The 18,675-nt window shown below is 39.0% G+C and overlaps 3 protein-coding genes across 5 annotated transcripts; all 3 read right to left on the bottom strand.

The window, feature by feature from the left end:
• Positions 1 to 260: 260 nt before the first annotated feature.
• Positions 261 to 6,402, bottom strand: znf740b (zinc finger protein 740b). Of its 3 annotated transcripts, none has more exons than XM_061736084.1 (7): positions 6,302 to 6,390; positions 4,360 to 4,511; positions 3,989 to 4,198; positions 3,653 to 3,787; positions 3,427 to 3,556; positions 3,024 to 3,142; positions 261 to 2,915 (listed from the first exon to the last, which is right to left on the bottom strand). In XM_061736084.1, the coding sequence occupies exons 2-7, from the start codon at positions 4,402 to 4,404 to the stop codon at positions 2,766 to 2,768; spliced, it is 789 nt and encodes a 262-aa protein (XP_061592068.1). In that variant the 5' UTR covers positions 4,405 to 4,511; positions 6,302 to 6,390; the 3' UTR covers positions 261 to 2,765. The 3 variants fall into 3 exon arrangements, with proteins under 3 accessions (XP_061592068.1, XP_061592067.1, XP_061592070.1); XM_061736083.1 differs by having other exon boundaries at positions 4,360 to 4,648; positions 6,302 to 6,388; XM_061736086.1 differs by lacking the exon at positions 4,360 to 4,511 and having other exon boundaries at positions 6,302 to 6,402.
• Positions 6,403 to 6,620: 218 nt separating this feature from the next.
• On the bottom strand, positions 6,621 to 13,670 carry csad (cysteine sulfinic acid decarboxylase). The gene is made up of 15 exons (XM_061736082.1): positions 13,531 to 13,670; positions 12,842 to 12,953; positions 12,626 to 12,759; positions 12,416 to 12,542; positions 12,241 to 12,331; positions 10,501 to 10,723; positions 10,297 to 10,376; positions 10,036 to 10,090; positions 9,785 to 9,901; positions 9,650 to 9,714; positions 9,493 to 9,574; positions 9,209 to 9,408; positions 8,461 to 8,512; positions 8,286 to 8,375; positions 6,621 to 8,100 (listed from the first exon to the last, which is right to left on the bottom strand). Exons 2-15 carry the CDS (start codon positions 12,864 to 12,866, stop codon positions 7,927 to 7,929), a joined length of 1,515 nt encoding a protein of 504 aa, XP_061592066.1. The 5' UTR covers positions 12,867 to 12,953; positions 13,531 to 13,670; the 3' UTR covers positions 6,621 to 7,926.
• A 2,824-nt stretch (positions 13,671 to 16,494) lies between these two features.
• zgc:174906 (uncharacterized protein LOC571548 homolog) lies at positions 16,495 to 18,340 on the bottom strand. Its single transcript, XM_061734955.1, has 4 exons — positions 18,242 to 18,340; positions 17,255 to 17,589; positions 17,083 to 17,163; positions 16,495 to 17,006 (listed from the first exon to the last, which is right to left on the bottom strand). The coding sequence occupies exons 2-4, from the start codon at positions 17,562 to 17,564 to the stop codon at positions 16,726 to 16,728; spliced, it is 672 nt and encodes a 223-aa protein (XP_061590939.1). The 5' UTR covers positions 17,565 to 17,589; positions 18,242 to 18,340; the 3' UTR covers positions 16,495 to 16,725.
• Positions 18,341 to 18,675: the final 335 nt, after the last annotated feature.

The following is an 18,675-nucleotide window of genomic DNA, read 5'->3' as shown; positions in this document are numbered from 1 at the left end:
AATACTTTAAAGAAACATATATCAACTCCATTACTATCGTGTTACGTTGCCCCACTGGAAACATTTATTACATTTTGACACCAAACTGGATTTTCAAATGCATAGAAAATCCTTTGTCTAAGTTAGTTTTCAAACATCATTTGTCACAAAGTTGTGAAATCAGATCTTTGTACAGTGTTCCAAGTATAATAGTATGAATAAAAGTAGATAATCAATAAAATGGTGTATTTTTCATGTTTACCACTGTCTTTCTTCAAAAAAACAAACAAACTGTATCCTCTTGTTTTAGAAGCAGAAACAGTTTGTGATGAAATTTTTCAGGTTTGTACTGCAGTCAAACAAAGAAACTGTTTCATTAGTTATATAAAGGTATAACTCTATTATTATATTAAATACAGCTGTTTTGACTCCAAGCACTGATCTTTTATGGTGGTAAAACATTTCCTGTCGTCTTTTCATCAGTGGTCTACAAAGATGATCAACACTCATCAGGTCGTGGCTGCCATCTGCTGACACGACCGGTGCATTACTCCCTTCAGACATCCGCAGTGTACAACTGAAATGTTTCAGGTTGCAAACTTCTGAGTAACATGTTTTTCCAAGAATTTTTAAAAAAGTAAAGCCTGTATTAACATACAAAAACAACATACAATCCAAATGTTGTACATAACATAAACTGCATCCATAGTTTAAAAAAAGGGAAAACAAACCAAAAAAAACTTTATTGACCGTAAAACTCCATTCAGTACAAGGCCATCGAGTCAAACCTGACTTCACTTCAATCCTGAATGCAACAGAATGGTTAAGGCCTTCATTCAAAAATGAAAAAAAGAAAGAAAATCTATACACACTCAGTCAACAAATGCATGCAGATGAAAAGAAAACAACAAACAAAAGAACACCCTAACTTATCATGGCTGTTATACTAAAAATATACAAGTGGTACATTTTACTTTTATTCTTTTCAGCTTTCAGCACAAATCCTGGGAGTAAGGATTCAAACTTTGCATGGACTGATACTATTTTGGAGTTTAGGTCCCAGACATACTATTTTCTACATCTAAGACATTTTAAATATATATTAAGTTCATCAATAGCAGACAGCAAGAGATGTCCCCAAACTCCTCACACGAAATCTAAAAGCCTGACGATAACAATGCTACCAGTGTACTATACAACATTTTAGTCTAATAACGGTTAAAATGTTCCTCTACAATTGAACTAACATCTTCAGTTAAATTCAGCTATAAGCAGGTGAGAACTAGTTCCCTGTCAACAAAAGTACAATATTTAATTTTCACTGAAGATGCTCAAGATTAATGAGAAATGAAAAGACGTGACACTGTAATCAGATCGAATCAGTCAGACAGAGATCAGCATTCAAAATCTGTAGTTTTAGAGCGAGTTCATGTTTTTAAAGGAGATCTATTATGAAAAACACATTTTCTCTTGCTTTAACATATATAAAGTGGTCTCCCCTCAGCCTGCCAACTCAGAAGAGGAGGAAAGCAACCAGGCTCATGGCTCAGAGGCTGAATTTCAAATGTATTTAGCAAAAACAACCAAAAGCTTGTTTTTTAGACATTCAAGGCCTGTTTAAAATAGGTATTAGATGCCATAATAGGTCTCCTTTAAGTAAGGTTGATCTGGGCCCCCGTCATGAGAAACTGGCGGCTATAGAAGCGCCTGCGTCGCATCCAGTGAACCGTGGATCTGTTTTGATAAAATAGACTCAAATGCACCGACCTAAATACTAGGAAGAAAGAAAGAAAAATAAGTCTTCTAAAGCCTGGGAAGTATGATTACAGATCAGAAAAAAATACAGTAGTTTTAAGGTACAGAGACTGATATCAATGCTCATTTACAGAAGCACGTCAGCTTTGCAACAGACCGCTGATTCCTACATACAGCTACTCTAAAAAACAAGAATAAAAAAAAAAAAAAAAGGTCACTATTCAAAGGCTCCATAAAATCTTGAAGGTAAATAATAGAAAGGATCGTATTCCTTTAAAACAAGGCAGCATTGTTACGATGTTTGCCAGCAGTCACTGCACAACTTAATAAACCCAGGATTAGCTGGAAAAGCTAGTTTTTTTTGGGACAAATTTCACACCAAACAGAGATTGTAGCCATGTAAGACCTGTGTGTTGGAAAATAGAAGCAACATTTTACATGTAATTAAACAAAAAGAACATAAACCCATCAATGACTTGAATTTCACACCAACTAGATCGTTTACATTTTAGAGCAGTGTACACTAAACTGACCTGCAGTGTTTGACTGGTGGCAGAACACGTCACAAACTTTCTATGACCCAGGGTTTTACATTAAAAAGATCTATGATTTTATATATCCTAACTGTGATATAACAATCAGATACAGGCCTGACTGCAGGTCAAAGATACAGTATATCTAAGAAGTGCTGAACCGAGTTCTGTATGTCATTGCAGTCAAATAATCTGTGGACAAGGACTCCAAAGAAACATTTCTGCAGCCTTCCAGAACACAGCGGATGTGCGCATTTGTCAGTTCAGTTATTGTGTATTATGTAAAAACCTGCAGTCAAAATCCATCCATCCCCTTCTTCATGAACTATGAATGTAACAGTAAGTACAAAAGTATAAAAATTCAACATCGAGCTCCATGAATGAGCTTCTATTCTTTAGTTTAGAGAAAACTAAAGTTAGCCTGACTTCAGCTTGAGTTTTTTTAAACTCCAGTGGGTAGCAACACTGAGCTGCAGACTGCTGCCACAAAGCTGACGGTCAGACAGTCAGACGGTTACTGGAAGGCTGTAGGGGACTCCAAGAAGCTGGATGAGAAGATGCATCCTGGGAGTACTGGTTTTCCTCTTTGCTCATCCCAACCGTACACAGCCGCCGGTGTCTCAGCAGCCTGTCTGTCCGTGAAAAATTCTGTGACGAGGCAAACAAAGTTGTGTACTTCAGGAAGGTCAGCAGACAGCTGGAACTGTAAGATCAAAACGTATATACAGACGCTGCACAACAAAACCCCAGACTGACCTGATGGCAGCGATCGCACTGGTACGGCTTCTCTCCGCTGTGCACCCTCTTGTGTCTGTCCAGGTGATAGCGCTGAATGAACCGCATATCGCACGCATCACAAGCAAACGGCTTTTCCCCTAAAAGCATCAACAGATGGAAACTATTTATCAGAATGTACTGTGACTTTTTGCATTTAAAAAAAAATCTTACATACCACTAAGACACTGGGTAAACGCAGAAGTTACATTTAGACAAAGAGTGAGAAATATAGAGAAAAAACAAACAAAAAAGAATAGAATTTTTGGTTCACCCAAAAATGATAAATTGAAGGGTTAAACTTGTCAAAAAACAGGCCGTGAATCCCAAATTAATAAGAATTATTGCAGTGTAGGAAGTGTTGCATGAATGACTGAACTCTCACCTGTGTGTGTGAGGATATGTCGCTTGAGGTGGTAGCTGCTCCTGAAAGCCCCATAGCAGTGATCGCAGATGAAATTCTTCTGGACTTTCATTGAGCTATCATCATCCATGTCGATAGTTGGAAGCAGGAGCTATCACGATTGGCACAATTAGATCAAATTAATTTCATCTTTAAGAGTAACTTTGTACCCCCCCCCCCCCCCATGAAGTTCTGAAGCTTTACTGACCTCCACCTTCTCTTTAACTTTACTGGATGACCCAGATTTCTTGTGTTTCTTCTTGGGTTGCATATTCTGGTTTGTCTGTTCGTTCTTAACATCAATAATCCTTGATGAGTGATAATCCCCGTCTTTTCGGATTAGCTTTTGACGGACACAAAGAAAACAGGCATTATTTGATTCAAATTCATTCAATCACTAAAGCAGCTGGTTTGTGGTACCTGCTGCAATGCAGTGAATTAGCAAACAAATGACACAGAAGTTGACCCTTTACGGCCCGTCTCCAGCGGATGACAGCATTTCACTTGTAATTGAGGATAAGGCCGTACGGGATGCGTCTCTCACCAGGGGTGGGCAGGTCCCTCCCGAGGCGTGGCCCATGTGGTGGTGAGCCTGGTGCCCGTGGTGGCTGTTGCTGTGCTGCGAGTGGTGGCTCTCAGGGCTGGCCCTGTGGCCCTGACCCAAGGCTGACATCATCTTCTTCTGGCCTGGGATGTTGTTGGCCTGCATCAGGGCCATGCTGGACAGCACTGCCTCACAGCCCAGCAACCCAGCCTGGTAACATGAGCAACAACATGTCAGTGCACACAAAGGGAGCACCAGCATCCCTCACAGAGATGAGGAGTCAGCGGGACTGTGAAGGTGGGGTTGAGCAATGGGAGACAGATTAATGCAACCATGATGGTGATTCTGGAGATGAAAAGACTTCCACTGACCCATTTCATATGGTCTCGAACAGAATTGTTGGAATGGTGTGTCATCGCCGTGGTTTGAATGCTTATGTGTTTGAGGGGACAGGGGGGGCTTCACTCAGGATGAGAGGGAGACAAAAGAGATCACAACCCCCCAAATCATCAGGGGCCAAAGTCTGAAAGTAGAGGCATATGGATATGTGACCAGATATTTGTGTTCCAGCTTTAATACGTGTCGTTTATGAGGCAGGAGAGCTGCAGTAGTTTGATGCACTGGTCAAGTTTGCAGCTGTGACAGAGACAGCAGATGTTTCTAAAAAAAAAAAATGTTTGGAAAAAAAATAATCAAGACAATGTTTAAAAACAAAATGCATAAATGTAGTTATTATACAGATTTAACTACATTACAAAGAAAAATATCAATCAATTTTACTCCAGGACAGCAGATGTGTGGTGTAAATATTAACTTGTACTTATACTAAAGTACTACTTAAAATGGAAAACAGACTTAGCTCCGATACTTTGTAGATGGACTGAAGTGAGTTATAGAACTGAGGAAAAACATTTTAAATGGGTTGATAAATGAGACTGAAACTGACGTGACTGAATTCAGGAAATATTATGTATACGTGCATGTATTATGGCACACAACACTTTATAGTGTAAATTGTTTTATTTGATCATTGATGTGCCTTTTTGAATATCAACTCTTGGAAACCTGATCGAAATGAAACAAGAATCGAGCTATGAACTAGTATGTTCAGTATATTTCTGTGCTAAAAACTATGAGCCAAATACTACTGCATCGTATTCTATTAGCTTTCAGCTCATCTACGAGCCAAAACAGGGTAGAAAGAAGTTTGTTAAAAAAAACAACAAAAACAAACTACACAAAGAAAAAACAAATCTAATTGCTAAAAAGTTAAAATAATGATCCACAATTAAACATGAAGTACACAGCAAAAACTCAAAATCTTACCAGGAATATTGTCTTATTTCTAGTTAAAATGTCTCATTTTTAGTAAAAAAAAAATCTCATTACACTTAAAACAAGAGTCAGTACCAGAAAAATAACTTATTTGACAATTTTCACCTGTTTCAACTAAATTTTCACTTGAAATAAGTAGAAAAGATTTATCTTCTCATTACAAGCAAAAAAAGCTTGTTCCACTGGCAGATTTTTCTACTTATTTTAAGTGAAAATCTACTTGAAACAGGTGAAAATTGTTGTTTTCCAGTGATGAGTCTTGTTTTAAGTGTAATGACATTTTTTTTTACTAAAAAATAGATATTTTAACTAGAAATAAGACAAATATTCTTGTTAAGATTTTGAGTTTTTGCAGTGTATAGAAACGTTTATGCGTGCAACCAGTACCTTAATGTTGAAAACTAGTTTCGTGAGAGACAAAACAAAAAAACCATGCTCCTTTAGAGAGCATGCGTTAGAAAGTAAAGAAAACGAGACGTCTTGATGTGGGTGAGAACAGATCCTTGGAGCAAGAGTCCACGGGGAACACGTGACTCTGCAAACACCAAACACAGTTAAGCCTGATTTATGGTACCGCGTTACACCAACGCAGAGCCTACGGCGAGAGTGCGCGGCGACGCAAACCGTACGCCGTAGGCTCTGCGTCGATTTAACGCGGAACCATAAATCAGGCTTTAGGTGCACATCGTGGGGGGCTCTGTTGTGGCAGCAGAGCAAAGCTGAGCGTCTCTGCTGAGCTAGACTGGACTCAGACTGCAGCTAACTCACCGACTGAGCGGGTTTGGGGCAACTGTAGGCTGCAAAGCCCCCCAGCAGCAGCCCAGCACCCCCCCGTCCAGACACAACACCAGCCAGCCGGGCTCACACCGACCTCATTACAACACCGCCCTCTGCGGCTGCAGCGGCCACGCCACGGCCAGGGGGTACACCACGATTAGAAAGCTGCAAGTAAGAAGTGCTGCAAAGCTGGCCGCTTACCTTTCGATATTAAAGAGTTTTGTAGATTATTATTTTCTTGTCGCACTTCCAAATTTTCTCAGTTTACAAACAGTAACAGGAAACACTTACACCGGAAGTACTCCCCGGGGAGTGTTCTGATTGGTCGTGCGCCCGACCACGTGACCACACGCGTAAACCTACGCGGCATACGGTCCATGTACGCTGAGATTGTATTTTAAGAATGTTATTTTTGGTTTTCATAATTTTAATCACAAAGATAGGGACGCTTTATTTTTTATTAATCTGTTTTTATTTTTAGCTAAATTTCACATACACAAGTCCAAATTCATCCGCAGAAAACCTGAACTCCTTGTACTTAAAAAATAACTTGTCAATTTACTCATCAAAAAACCGAAAGGCACAAGAAAGCATCGGCATCTGTAAATTGTTCAATTTGACTACATGAAACCTACTCTCGCACATTATGTTGTTTTTATTTTTATTTATGTTTAATTTACATTCAACTGTTTTGTTCTTTATATATTCTTTTGTTTATTTCTTTTCTATATGGTGCTCGAATGTCTGTATTTGTATGTTAGCCTTGTTCTTAATTTTGCATTGTATTTTGAGATTTATTGTAAAAAAAAAAAAAAAAAAATACGCTGAGATTGATTTTAATTTACTAATGCCGTAACTAAAAGCATTGACTATAAAATTACTAAGTCTAGTGTCATGTGAGTTTTTTTTATATGACAGTTCTGTTTTGATTTTTGTAAAAGGAAAAAAAAAAAATGTAATTCATAATTTTCTTTTAATATAGGCATGGCATGGTAAATTTCATTGTACGTCTAATGTGCAATGACAATAAATCTGCTCTAATTAAAAGAAAAAATGTTAATACAAGATAAACTAATCAACTAACCAATTACGCAATCATTCATTCATTTTGTATTGTCACCGGAATCTTTTAATCAAAAAAGGTTACAAAAAAAGAGAAGCAACCTATGAACTCCATATAATTTAATAAATCAAAACACAATTTTAAAAACTGTTATAGAATCCATGACACAAGGAAATGCACATCAACCAATTCACACAAAACAAATCAATGAAAAAAACAAACAGTTTACCAAAAGCATAAAGATAAAACCAGGAATAAAAACATGAAAATCTAATTTGAAAGTCACACTAAATATAAGAACCTTTCTACGAAAAATGCCTAATGTAGACTTTCCAGCCTTTCAGCTAAGATAATATTTTTCTGTCTTATATTATTGATACGATCATTTGAAAGATCGGAAAAAAAGGAAAAAAATCCAAGCCCTGTTTTTCCAGTCAAAAAAGTGGACGGATGGAAAGTGTGAAAAGTAATAATTCACTCGCATTACTACACTACTATAAAAGAAAAAAAATACATGGCAAACCCATTTCAGATAAATTTTTTAAGTTACTGAAAAACCCAATTTAAAGTTTACAGTTTACATATAGAAATAACAAATACAACATTCATCCAGATCAGACACTTATTTGTTAATTTCATTATCTTGTTAGAATGCAAAACTTTGTGAATGCATACAAATCTTTTTTTTATGTGCAGATTCTGCGCATAACCTTAAATCCAAGATGGTGAATATGTTTTTATATCTGAAAGGTTTGGACTGTGTTCACAAAACATTTCCCAGTCGCTCAATTTCATCAAGGAAGAAGTCCATGTCTTTGTTGGAGACGAGAGGTGATAGCACAGTCACACGGAAGAAGTTGACCTTGTCTCCAAGAGGCTGGTAGCCCACCATCATGGTGCCTTGCTTCATCATGCGTTCCTTAATGGTTGGTGCTACCTTTTAGCAAAATAAAAATAAAATGACACACTTTGATAACAAGTTAGTACATTTATTGTTCTTAACAAGAATGCTGCATATAAATTAAGTCAAAATATATATGTATGTATTCTCATAAAGGAACTAGAAAATTCAAACACGACTTAAATCTTCACTTATTTCTCTGATGTCATATAGAAACTCACTTTGGCCAGTCTTTCCTGGTAATCTGCCGTTTTCTCCTTCCCTCTGAGACTTGGTGGTATGAACCAGAAGCATACATTCACAAACTCCGGCTGTCCGTAGAGATGCAATCCAAACACGGGGTTGTAACATTGTAACAATACAAAACAGAAACGTGTAATTTAGATGTGAACTTACCATGTTTAAAAGTTGGAACCCATCTCTTTTCTTCATCTGTTCCACCAAATACCTGTAAAAATAAGTTTTCACACTCTTATTCTCTTTATTCAAGAAACTGAAATTTAAGATAATAGTCCTGCTGTAGTGGATTGGATCATGTAAGAAAAGGGGGTGCGAGGAGAGGTTTGGTACCACCAATCAGAACTGTCTGAACTGAAACTGATGTGTGTAGAAACCCTGAGAGCAGCGCAGTTGTCAAGGCATCTGTATGAATGAGCATAGATAGCTGGGTGTCGACCCTGCACTCACGTTGCAGGCAACCATTAGTAGCTTAAATTTGATGCTGGCAGGCACAGACAGCCAGTAGAGGGGTGTGTGCCTTTTTTGGTAGACAAAGAAATTACTGTAATCTTGAGTGGGGTGACATACCGTGTCAGACATGGCATGAAATTTCTGATGTTGAGACGCACTTTTCAACATCAGAAATTTCATGCCATGTCTGATGCGTCTGACTGTGTCAACAAGGCCAGACAGCTGAGGCATGCTAGGTGAAGGATAACCGGTCATCAAACTGGACTCCAGGGAGTCTTGCTACTGTAGTTGGGGAGCTGGTTAAAGAAGTTATTCTTTATGTTTTATTGGATGGAACGATTAACTGGGATGAACCATTGATCAGCCTTTGAGGGGTTTAATCCAAAGTGTTGTTCTTTATTTAAGTGGATATGTCCAAAAGAGATGCTGAGAGCTGTAACAAGGCTTTACTTACCTTACATGGATGAAAGCTTTGTCTATACGCTCTTCAAAGCCAGCGGAGCCGATGGCTTTCCACATCAACCACAATTTCAGACAATCCACCTTGCGGCTGCACTGCACAGACTTATCCCCGATGTCCAGGTTCACATCGTAGAATTTGTCTTGTTGGAAGAGGTATGAGGCGTTGGCACTGTGGCATTGCCTCAGCAAGTTCTGAAGAACACAAACAAATTGTTAGAAAAAAAGGAGCAAATTCATCTTTAATTTTGAATTTGAAGTCTTAATCTGAAGTCAAACCGTGGTGTCCTTCAAAAGCAAAGCAGAACACTGCAGGCCAGCAATCAGCATCTTGTGTGGATTCCAGGCCACTGAATTTACTCTTGTAACACACACAATATGGCAAATGATCACAATCGGCACACTTTTTAAACTCCGCTTTTGTACGTCTTAATACCTGTCAACTCCTTTCATCAGATGTCTGTGCTGCTTGGAAAAGAGGACACTTCCACCCCACGCAGCCTTAAACAAAACAGATGACACTGAAAAGCACCTCAAAATCTAAATTCAGAAACCTTTTCGGAGGACTCACGTCGACGTGCATCCAGAGCTTGTGCTTCTCACACACATCAGCAACGCCATCAAAAGGGTCAAAAGATCCCTGCACCGTGGTACCTGCTGTACACCAAACGAAGAATGGTACCAAACCCTGAAGAAATAAACTGGAGGTGAGTGAAGTTTCCCTCTGTTTGGGTTTTTAAGGCTACAGTTGGCTGTAGCCAGTAACTTCCCTCCATGTTGAATAGATATACTGTATCTTGACTTGAGCATCAGCGAATGTACCTGAGATTTAGACAGCTTTATCTTTTCCTCAAGGTCTTCTGGGATCATGTGACCTCTGTAGCAGATGAGATAATATTAATAAAGTGATGGAAGAAAAACAAAGTTTCCGTTTTGATTACAATTACTGGGCCATTATTAAAAATATTTCTATTTCCCTTTGATCCTCACCAAGTTCCTGAAGTATAATAAAATACATGTGCAATAAGTGCAACACGTTTTGGCAATTTTGATTCTTTAAGAAATGAATAAACAAGTCATTACCCATTGTCCACTTTCACAAAGATGACATTGTCAGTACCAAAACCCAGAAATGCGGCCCCTTTCTTCACAGAGTAATGGCTCTGCAAAACACAAAGATGCATCCTGGTGTCAGACAGACAAAAGTAAACATAAATCTTCACTGAAGATCTCTGAAAAGTTCTAGTGTGCTCACTGAGACACGTGGTGTTCAACAACCATCCTGACCTCTGGAGATGTAAAGATGGCTAGCCGGGGGAGACCCCACATCCCCTTGCTTTTGACCTCCGGGAAGAGTTGGTATCGCGCAAGATTCATGGCATACATGTTGGAAGTGGATCCCCCAGGACAGAAAAGGCCATCACCATCCATCCAGCCCACCAGCTGGCGTAACCCTCTCAGAAGCTCGCCCTCCATGAGCACAAAGACTGGAGCAACCTCATAGGTGAAGCTGCAAATGACATCAGGAAAATATGATTATCAATGTCAGTATCTTTCTTTTATATTTCATTGGGAAACACTTTGTAGCATCAGATCCAGAGTTATCACATGCTTAACTAAAACTTAATTACTCACTTATGTTACAATTTTTACACAAGGCCTTTCAAATCTTTAACAGATAAATTAATAAACATTTTCCTAAAGCCGATTTTAATGCATTTAGTCAATCCAAATTTCGATTTTGATGTGTTAAACTTAAGCTTTTAACTTTCCGCTGTTTTATACTCATACCTCACTGCTTTATTTGGCAACAAGACGTATTTGAGCAAGATTTATAAATGCCAGGTCTGTCTCTGGGCCTGATCTCATTTACATCTCAAGCCTGTCCTGAGTGAACAGTTGTTTTGCAGTTTAACAAATCAAAATGTGTGACCGTTTTTACAATAGATGCAGCCTCCTCCAAACTACAGAGGAGAGGGACCAGCTGGCTTGTTATCGTGCTCACTGAAGCAAGAGTGAAAACACCTGTGATTTCTAATTAGTGTTCCTGCATGGGCACTATTGTACAATGATTCGTGAACACGAGAGCTTGTTGGAGCCATCAGCCTCATGTTTCTGCATGTTTGAGGGGAAAAGTATCAGTCAAAACAGCCGTAGTAGTCATGTGTTCCTGCATGGACACACTATTCAGAGCAGCCGAAAATAAGACAATGGAGAGCGCTTCAGACTCATAAAAACCCCTGGGATGCCACCGTTTAAGGTTGACATCCAAAAAACAAAACCCCTTGCTTGTTCTTGGAAGGAAACCTCAGTGTTTAACCTCGCCAAAGAACATTAATAGCGGTCTGACGAACAGTGGCGGCACATTTGGAGTTCAGATGAGGCAAAGACAAACGTGTTCGGCTCAGACATGGTCCAGCACATTTTGCATGAGCCTGGCCGAGAATACCACAATGAAAAGAGGAAACACGGAGTGCAAAATGTGCTACCACAAATCAGCAATTTCATTTAATTTGTTAATGTACATCAATTTTTGCATTTCAGGCCCGCAACACACCCCAAAAAAGTCAGTACAGTAGCAGCTTTAACCACTTTGCAGTATTGCCTTTCCTTCTCATAACACTTAAAATGCATTCTGGCACTGAGGATCCTGTATGAAGCATTTCAGTGCTTATTTTTTCCTCTTCTTACTGTGAACACATTCAAAGTTTGCATTTTTTTTTTGCTCTCCATACTTTTATTATTGGAGACAGGTCAGGGCTGCTTAGGGGCCAGTCTGGTACCTGTGCTCTCTTCTTCCTCAACCATGTCTTTGTAAAGTTTGCACAAAGTGGAAAACTATTAAAGTAGCCCAACTAGGATTCAGTCTGTCGTCAAAGAACGTGCAGCTCACAAGTAACAAAAGATTTGAACGTCAGTGACTTAAAGCAGCATTTTGTTCCGTTTCAATGTAACCTCTAGATATTTCACTCAACATTGCCTGATGTAGTTGTAGATTTATCGGTGTCATTTTCAGATATCTCTTACAGGTTAGTGTTCAGGGCTTCTGTGAGGAAGCGTCCAGCCAGGGCATGATAGTCCACCCCGCCAAACTGCTGATTAAAGAAACGTGGGTGACCTGAAATTCACAAATGAACAAAGTCTCAAGTATGAAAAACAATCGAGTCTTTTTAACAGTTTCACCTGTCTCTGTCAGCCTTACTTGTCTTGACGCTGTACCTGGCGACGTCTCTGACTCTCTGCAGGAGCCTGTCTTGTGTCTCTCCAGTCTCTCTCAGCTGCAGATCCAGCAACACCGAGAGCTCATCCGGCTCCTTCCACTCACACACCTGCAGGAGGAACATCTGGATTAAAGATACTGTTAAAAAAATGTAACGTGGTGGGTGAGATATTCTGTGTTGCACACAAATACCTTCTCTTTGACATCTGTGCCCTTGCAGAGCACTTCCTCCACGATAATTTTGATGGCTTCATTCAGGAAGAGCTGGCCTTCTGCGTGGTCAATCAGAGGTTGGCTCAGGTCACGTTGGTGAACCGGTCCACCCGCTGCCGGTGTAACAGTTTAAACACTTTACGTGAGGGACTCGCTCTCCAAAATGAAGATAAACATGTTTCACATTGTACTTACATGCAGAAGGAGGCACATGTGCCATATTCACACTTTTCAAAGTTGTTGACTCTCCGCTGACCTAATAAACTGAGCCGACACCCAGACTGCAGAAAAGGACTGCAAAGCACAACTAAGGAAAAACAAGAGCGGGAGGGAATCAACCTTTGTCCACGACCAAAGGTTAATTAATGTTGTCTAAGATTATAGTGGAAACTGGGAGAAACAGCAACTTCTGATTTATAAGTGTCTGTCAAAAAAAAGAAACTAAATTGTTTTCTATCAGGTTATGTTTGGATTCTTTCTGAATAAAACAATGTATTTAACTGTTAATCGGTAAATAAGAGTATCAATCCGTCTAAAATAAGATTTCACATGATAATTTTTTATGATCTTTAGAAATAATCAACTTAAGAGTTAATTATTAAAAACAAAAAAGAACAAATACAAAATAAACAGATCCAGGTTGTCCCCTATTTATATTTTATTCACCTTATTTTACCATTAACATAGAGATCTGCACTTAAAACAGTGCAGGTTTCTTTGAGGTAATTTGAACAATCAAGTAATAATAGTGCAACTATTAACGAGTAAAAAGTGCAACACTGTTATAAAGTAAAGCCAGTAATGTGCTTTTTAGACTGTACTCTTACTTCTTACTGTGCTTTCCTGGCTTAAATAATAAAATGTGTGTGTTTGAAGTGACCTACAATCCTCCTCGGGCGTCTATCGCGCTGCGTTTAGAAAGCCAGCCCTCGTGCACGCCGAGTCGGCCAGTGCGCGGCCCCGCCTGGAAGTGAAGTGGAGCAGATGGAGCTCAGGTTTCAGTCACCGTTTGAACTGAAGTTTTATTGATTTGGTTCCGATGTAACACTGCTGTGCGCATGCGCAGATCTCCCCAGACAAGCAACTTTATTGAACTCACTTTACGCGACAATCCACACTCTGCATCCATGGATGTATATATTAACCCCATAGCCTTCTTCTTATTAGCAGCGCTGTCGTGCAAAATTAGGTGGACCCGTTGCTTGTTGATACACCAGTTGTTTAGCATTTTTCCATATATAATATATAATATATATATATATATATATATATATATATATATATATATATATATATATATATATATATATATATATATATATATATATATATATATATATATATATATTATATTTATATTTATACACACACACACACACACACACACACACACACACGTCTAAAATAAGATTTCACATGATAATTTTTAATGATCTTTAGAAATAATCAACTTAAGAGTTAATTATTAAAAACAAAGTAGGTCTAAAGTATTTTAAATCTACGTAACTCACACACACACACACACACACACACACACACACACACACACACACACACACACACACACACACACACACACATATATATGTAGATATATCCTATATCACACTATATCCATATATATATCCGATGCCAACCTCCTGTCTCCACACATCCGCAATTGCACAGACTAACCCACCTCTTCCGAACAGCTTTTAATGTGTGAATTGTTTCTTATCCTTTATCTCTTATCTTTTTTATCCGGTAGTTTTTCATTTTAATTTTCTTGCTCTCTATGTTTTATCTTTGTGTCTGTGAAGCGTCTTTGAGATCTTTTAAAAGCGCTACTATTATTATTACACACATACATTTCATTGGTAAATTTCTGGGTAAAATAAGTATTTGGTCACCTACAAACAAGCAGGATTTCTGGCTTTCACAGACCTGTAACTTCTTCTTTAAGAGGCTCCTCTGTCCTCCACTTGTTACCTGTATTAATGGCACCTGTCTTAACTGGTTATCAGTATAAAAGACACCTGTCCACAACCTCAAACAGTCACACTCCAAACTCCACTATGGCCAAGACCAAAGAGCTGTCAAAGGATGTGAGAAACTAAACTGTAGACCTGCACCAGGCTGGGAAGACTGAATCTGCAATAGGTAAGCAGCTTGGTGTGAAGAAATCAACTGTGGGAGCAATTATTAGAAAATGGAAGACATACAAGACCACTGATAATCTCCCTCCACCTGGGGCTCCACGCAAGATCTCACCCCGTGGGGTAAAAATGATCACAAGAATGTGAGTAAAAATCCCAGAACCACACGGGGACCTAGTGAATGACCTGCAGAGAGCTGGGACCAAAGTAACAAAGGTACCATCAGTAACACATTACGCCACCAGGGACTCAGATCCTGCAGTGCCAGACGTGTCCCCCTGCTGAAGCCAGTACAAGTCCAGGCCCGTCTGACGTTTACTAGAGAGCATTTGGATGATGCAGAAGGGGATTGGGAGAATGTTATTTGGTCAGATGAAACCAAAATAGAACTTTTTGGTAGAAACACAACTTGTCATGTTTGGAGGAGAAAGAAAGCTGAGTTGCATCCAAAGAACACCAAACCTACTGTGAAGCACGGGGGTGGAAACATCGTGCTTTGGGGATGTTTTTCTGCAAAAGGACCAGGACAACTGATCCGTGTAAGGGAAAGAATGAATGAGGCCATGTATCATGAGATTTTGAGTGAGAACCTCCTTCCATCAGCAAGGGCATTGAAGATGAAACGTGGCTGGGTCTTTCAGCATGACAATGATCCCAAACACACCGCCCGGGCAACGAAGGAGTGGCTTCGTAAAAAACATTTCAAGGTCCTGGAGTGGCCTAGCCAGTCTCCAGATCTCAACCCCATAGAAAATCTTTGGAGGGAGTTGAAAGTCTGTGTTGCCCAGCAACAGCCCCAAAACATCACTGCTCTAGAGGAGATCTGCATGGAGGAATGGACCAAAATACCAGCAACGGTGTGTGAAAACCTTGTGAAGACTTACAGAAAACACTGCTGCTGCACGACTGAATTTCTCCTCTGGGAGATCAATAAAGTCTCCTATTCTATTTGACCTATGTCATTGCCAAAGTGTATATAATGAAGTATTGAGATTAACTTTTGTTATTGACCAAAAACCTATTTTCCACTATAATTTTCAAATACATTCTTTAAAAATCACACAATGTGATTTTCTGGATTTTTTTTTTTTTCATTTTGTCTCATAGTTGAGATATACCTGTGATGAAAATGACAGGCCTCATCTTTTTAAGTGGGAGAACTTGCACAATTGGTGGCTGACTAAATACTTTTTTGCCCCACTGTGTGTGTGTGTGTGTGTGTGTGTGTGTGTGTATATATATATATACGGTATATATATATATATATATATATATATATATATATATATATATAATTTGAACCTATCCAAGAGTGGATTAACTAGTTAAATCATATCAATTTAAGACCACTAAAGCAATAAAATCCTATTACATATTTATGAAACAGTAAGAAAAAATAATTAATGTTATGAGTTAACACTCAAAACATTTTACTGCTGATGTTACCTTTTATAGCTGCTTATGTAATGTCAGAAGGAAAGACTTTAACTTAAATTGAGTAATTTTAGAATGTACTACTACTTTTACTCGTGAAAAGGATCTCTGTAAAGGATATTTTTTCCACCATATAACATCGACATCTTAGCTTATAGCTCATAACATACTAGATCAATCTTAAACCTCTAGATAAAATGTAAGATTTTAACGTTCAGAGGACTTGAATACTGAACTACAGAAATAATAATAAAAAAAGAGAAGATTTATTAATGTAAAAAACTGAGAAATTATAAAAAAGAGATGAATATTCTGCTGTCCACTTCAAACACCATTCAAAGTATGGTGTTCAAATGTAAAGTATATCTTTAAAAGGCATGGAAAAGGAAAGCTTTTAAGCCCTTTCTTTGACAGTCACACTGTCAAATGAACTTCAAGTCTCCTGTCATGAGATACTCACTAACAGTGAGTAAAAACATTTTCTCTGCGAGTTCAGCCTCATTATGTCTCTCAGTCTGTTTCCAGCAGACAGTCGATGCTTTCAGGAGGCAGCGCCCAGTCGTCCTGACTGAGGAGGGAGTGCAGGTGAGGGGCAGTGGCTTTCCCCCGCTGGCAGTTCCGCCAGAAACGCAGCATGGCGAAGACCCGATCCACGTGGACAGAATGGTCCACTTCAATTTGGTCCAACTTCACGGATGAAATATTCAGAGCCAGTATGCCAATTTCTCTCCACGACTTGCCAATGTTACGAGCCACAAACATCAGCTGCTTCTCCTTCACTAGACCACAACCTGTGCAACAAGAGAGCGGTGAATATTATAGCGGATGATGCTGTGAAGTAGAAAAGATGTTACTGAAGTGTCTCACCTCTTCTGCAGCTTTTCATGGGTGGAATGTCATCCTCTTTTTCAGAAGAACTTTTTCTCTTTTCTGATTTTTCATGTTCCCCTTTAAAACAAAGAGCACATTTCTGGTTAGCTTAAAGATGACTAATATTCAGCCTGAAAGGTCTGCATTAACTTTTTTTTTTGTTTTGCACCTGAAGTCGGGGGTTGGACTTGCAGATCCTTGGCATAAGAAAGCCTTGGGAAGGCCTCCTGCATGTCGTGTTCCTTCAGGAGGTCGAAGAGTCCCTTTGCTTCTTTGGGACCTCTTTGGATGACATGATCCAAAAGTTCTGTCACCTTCTCACTGGGAACACGGCAACTTTTGATGCGCTCATAGCCGGGAGGAGAAAGCAGACGGCGAGCATCTGCATGCTGCAGAACAAAATCTGCATCTGCACTGAGAATCTCGATTAGTTTGGCCTTCTGTCGCCTGAGTAGCTGGACTTCTGGATCTTCGACCATGGCTCAAGGATGCAGTAAATGAGCCCTAAGAATCAGAATCAGAATCATCTTTATTGGCCAGGTTCGAACATTGTCCAACAAGGAATTTGACTCCGGTAGTTTCGCTCTCTATGGTAAAGGTGAACAATAAACAAATGAACAATAGACAAATGTGGAATTACTATGTACAAAATTATAAACATTATAAACATTTTAAGGTGCAGCAGTTTGAGGTAGTGAGAATAAGAAAAAAAATATGACCTATTTACAATTCCTACAGACAAGAATTATGCAAAAATACAAGATAAAAAATTAAAAATTGTACAAAAGAAATAAAAAAGTGATGCAGTGTGTTTGGTTACTCTGAGACTTTGTTATTTGTGAGTTCATCAGAGCAACCGCTTGCGGGAAGAAAGAAACTAAGAACCACAAAAGACATAATACATAGAAGTAATTTAATAATTTTCTCTGCAAGCACAGCCTGTATAACAACTGTGATGCAGGGGCGCATTTATACTGAATGCTGAATCAGCTGAGAGGATTTGACTAAGAAGTTATTCTTTGCTTTTCCTGGATATCCTCGCACTGTCTGGACGGCAGCATCTGTTATTGCTTACTTTTAAACGAGCTGCTTACATGCATTCTCCTGCAAATATGTCACTCTGTAATCATAAATACGTATCTGACGATTTTCTTACCATATATATAAAAAAAACCCACACCATCAAAGACAAGCAACTTTTTCTTTTGTGAATATAAATATGATCCCGACACTGCTTTTTCTTCTGCAGCTTCCGCCTCACTGAAATGGTTTTACAGGCATTTCACTTCCACTCAGTGGTTGGAGGATTTAAGTGCAGCCATCTGTGGGGGTTTGACGCCACCTGGTGGAGATATTTACACATTTTACCCAGATAATTCATCCTGCACCAGTACAAACAAAAACACAAAACAGTGGACAGTAAATCCATATTACAACAGCAAACGGGAAAACATGTTACACGAAAAGCATAGTAGAAAATTCCTAGTACTGGAGTTAAAAATAAGCAAACCCACAAAGTGTAAAGCTGGTCCAACCTCCTTTGGCAGCAATGTGCCCATGTTGGATCATCCTTCAGTAACTCTGGATCAT

The sequence above is a fragment of the Cololabis saira genome, chromosome 12, assembly GCF_033807715.1.
Source record: "Cololabis saira isolate AMF1-May2022 chromosome 12, fColSai1.1, whole genome shotgun sequence".
NCBI lineage: Eukaryota > Metazoa > Chordata > Actinopteri > Beloniformes > Belonidae > Cololabis > Cololabis saira.
Note: the sequence above shows the minus strand (reverse complement) of the source record. Positions and strands in the feature narration are given on the sequence as shown.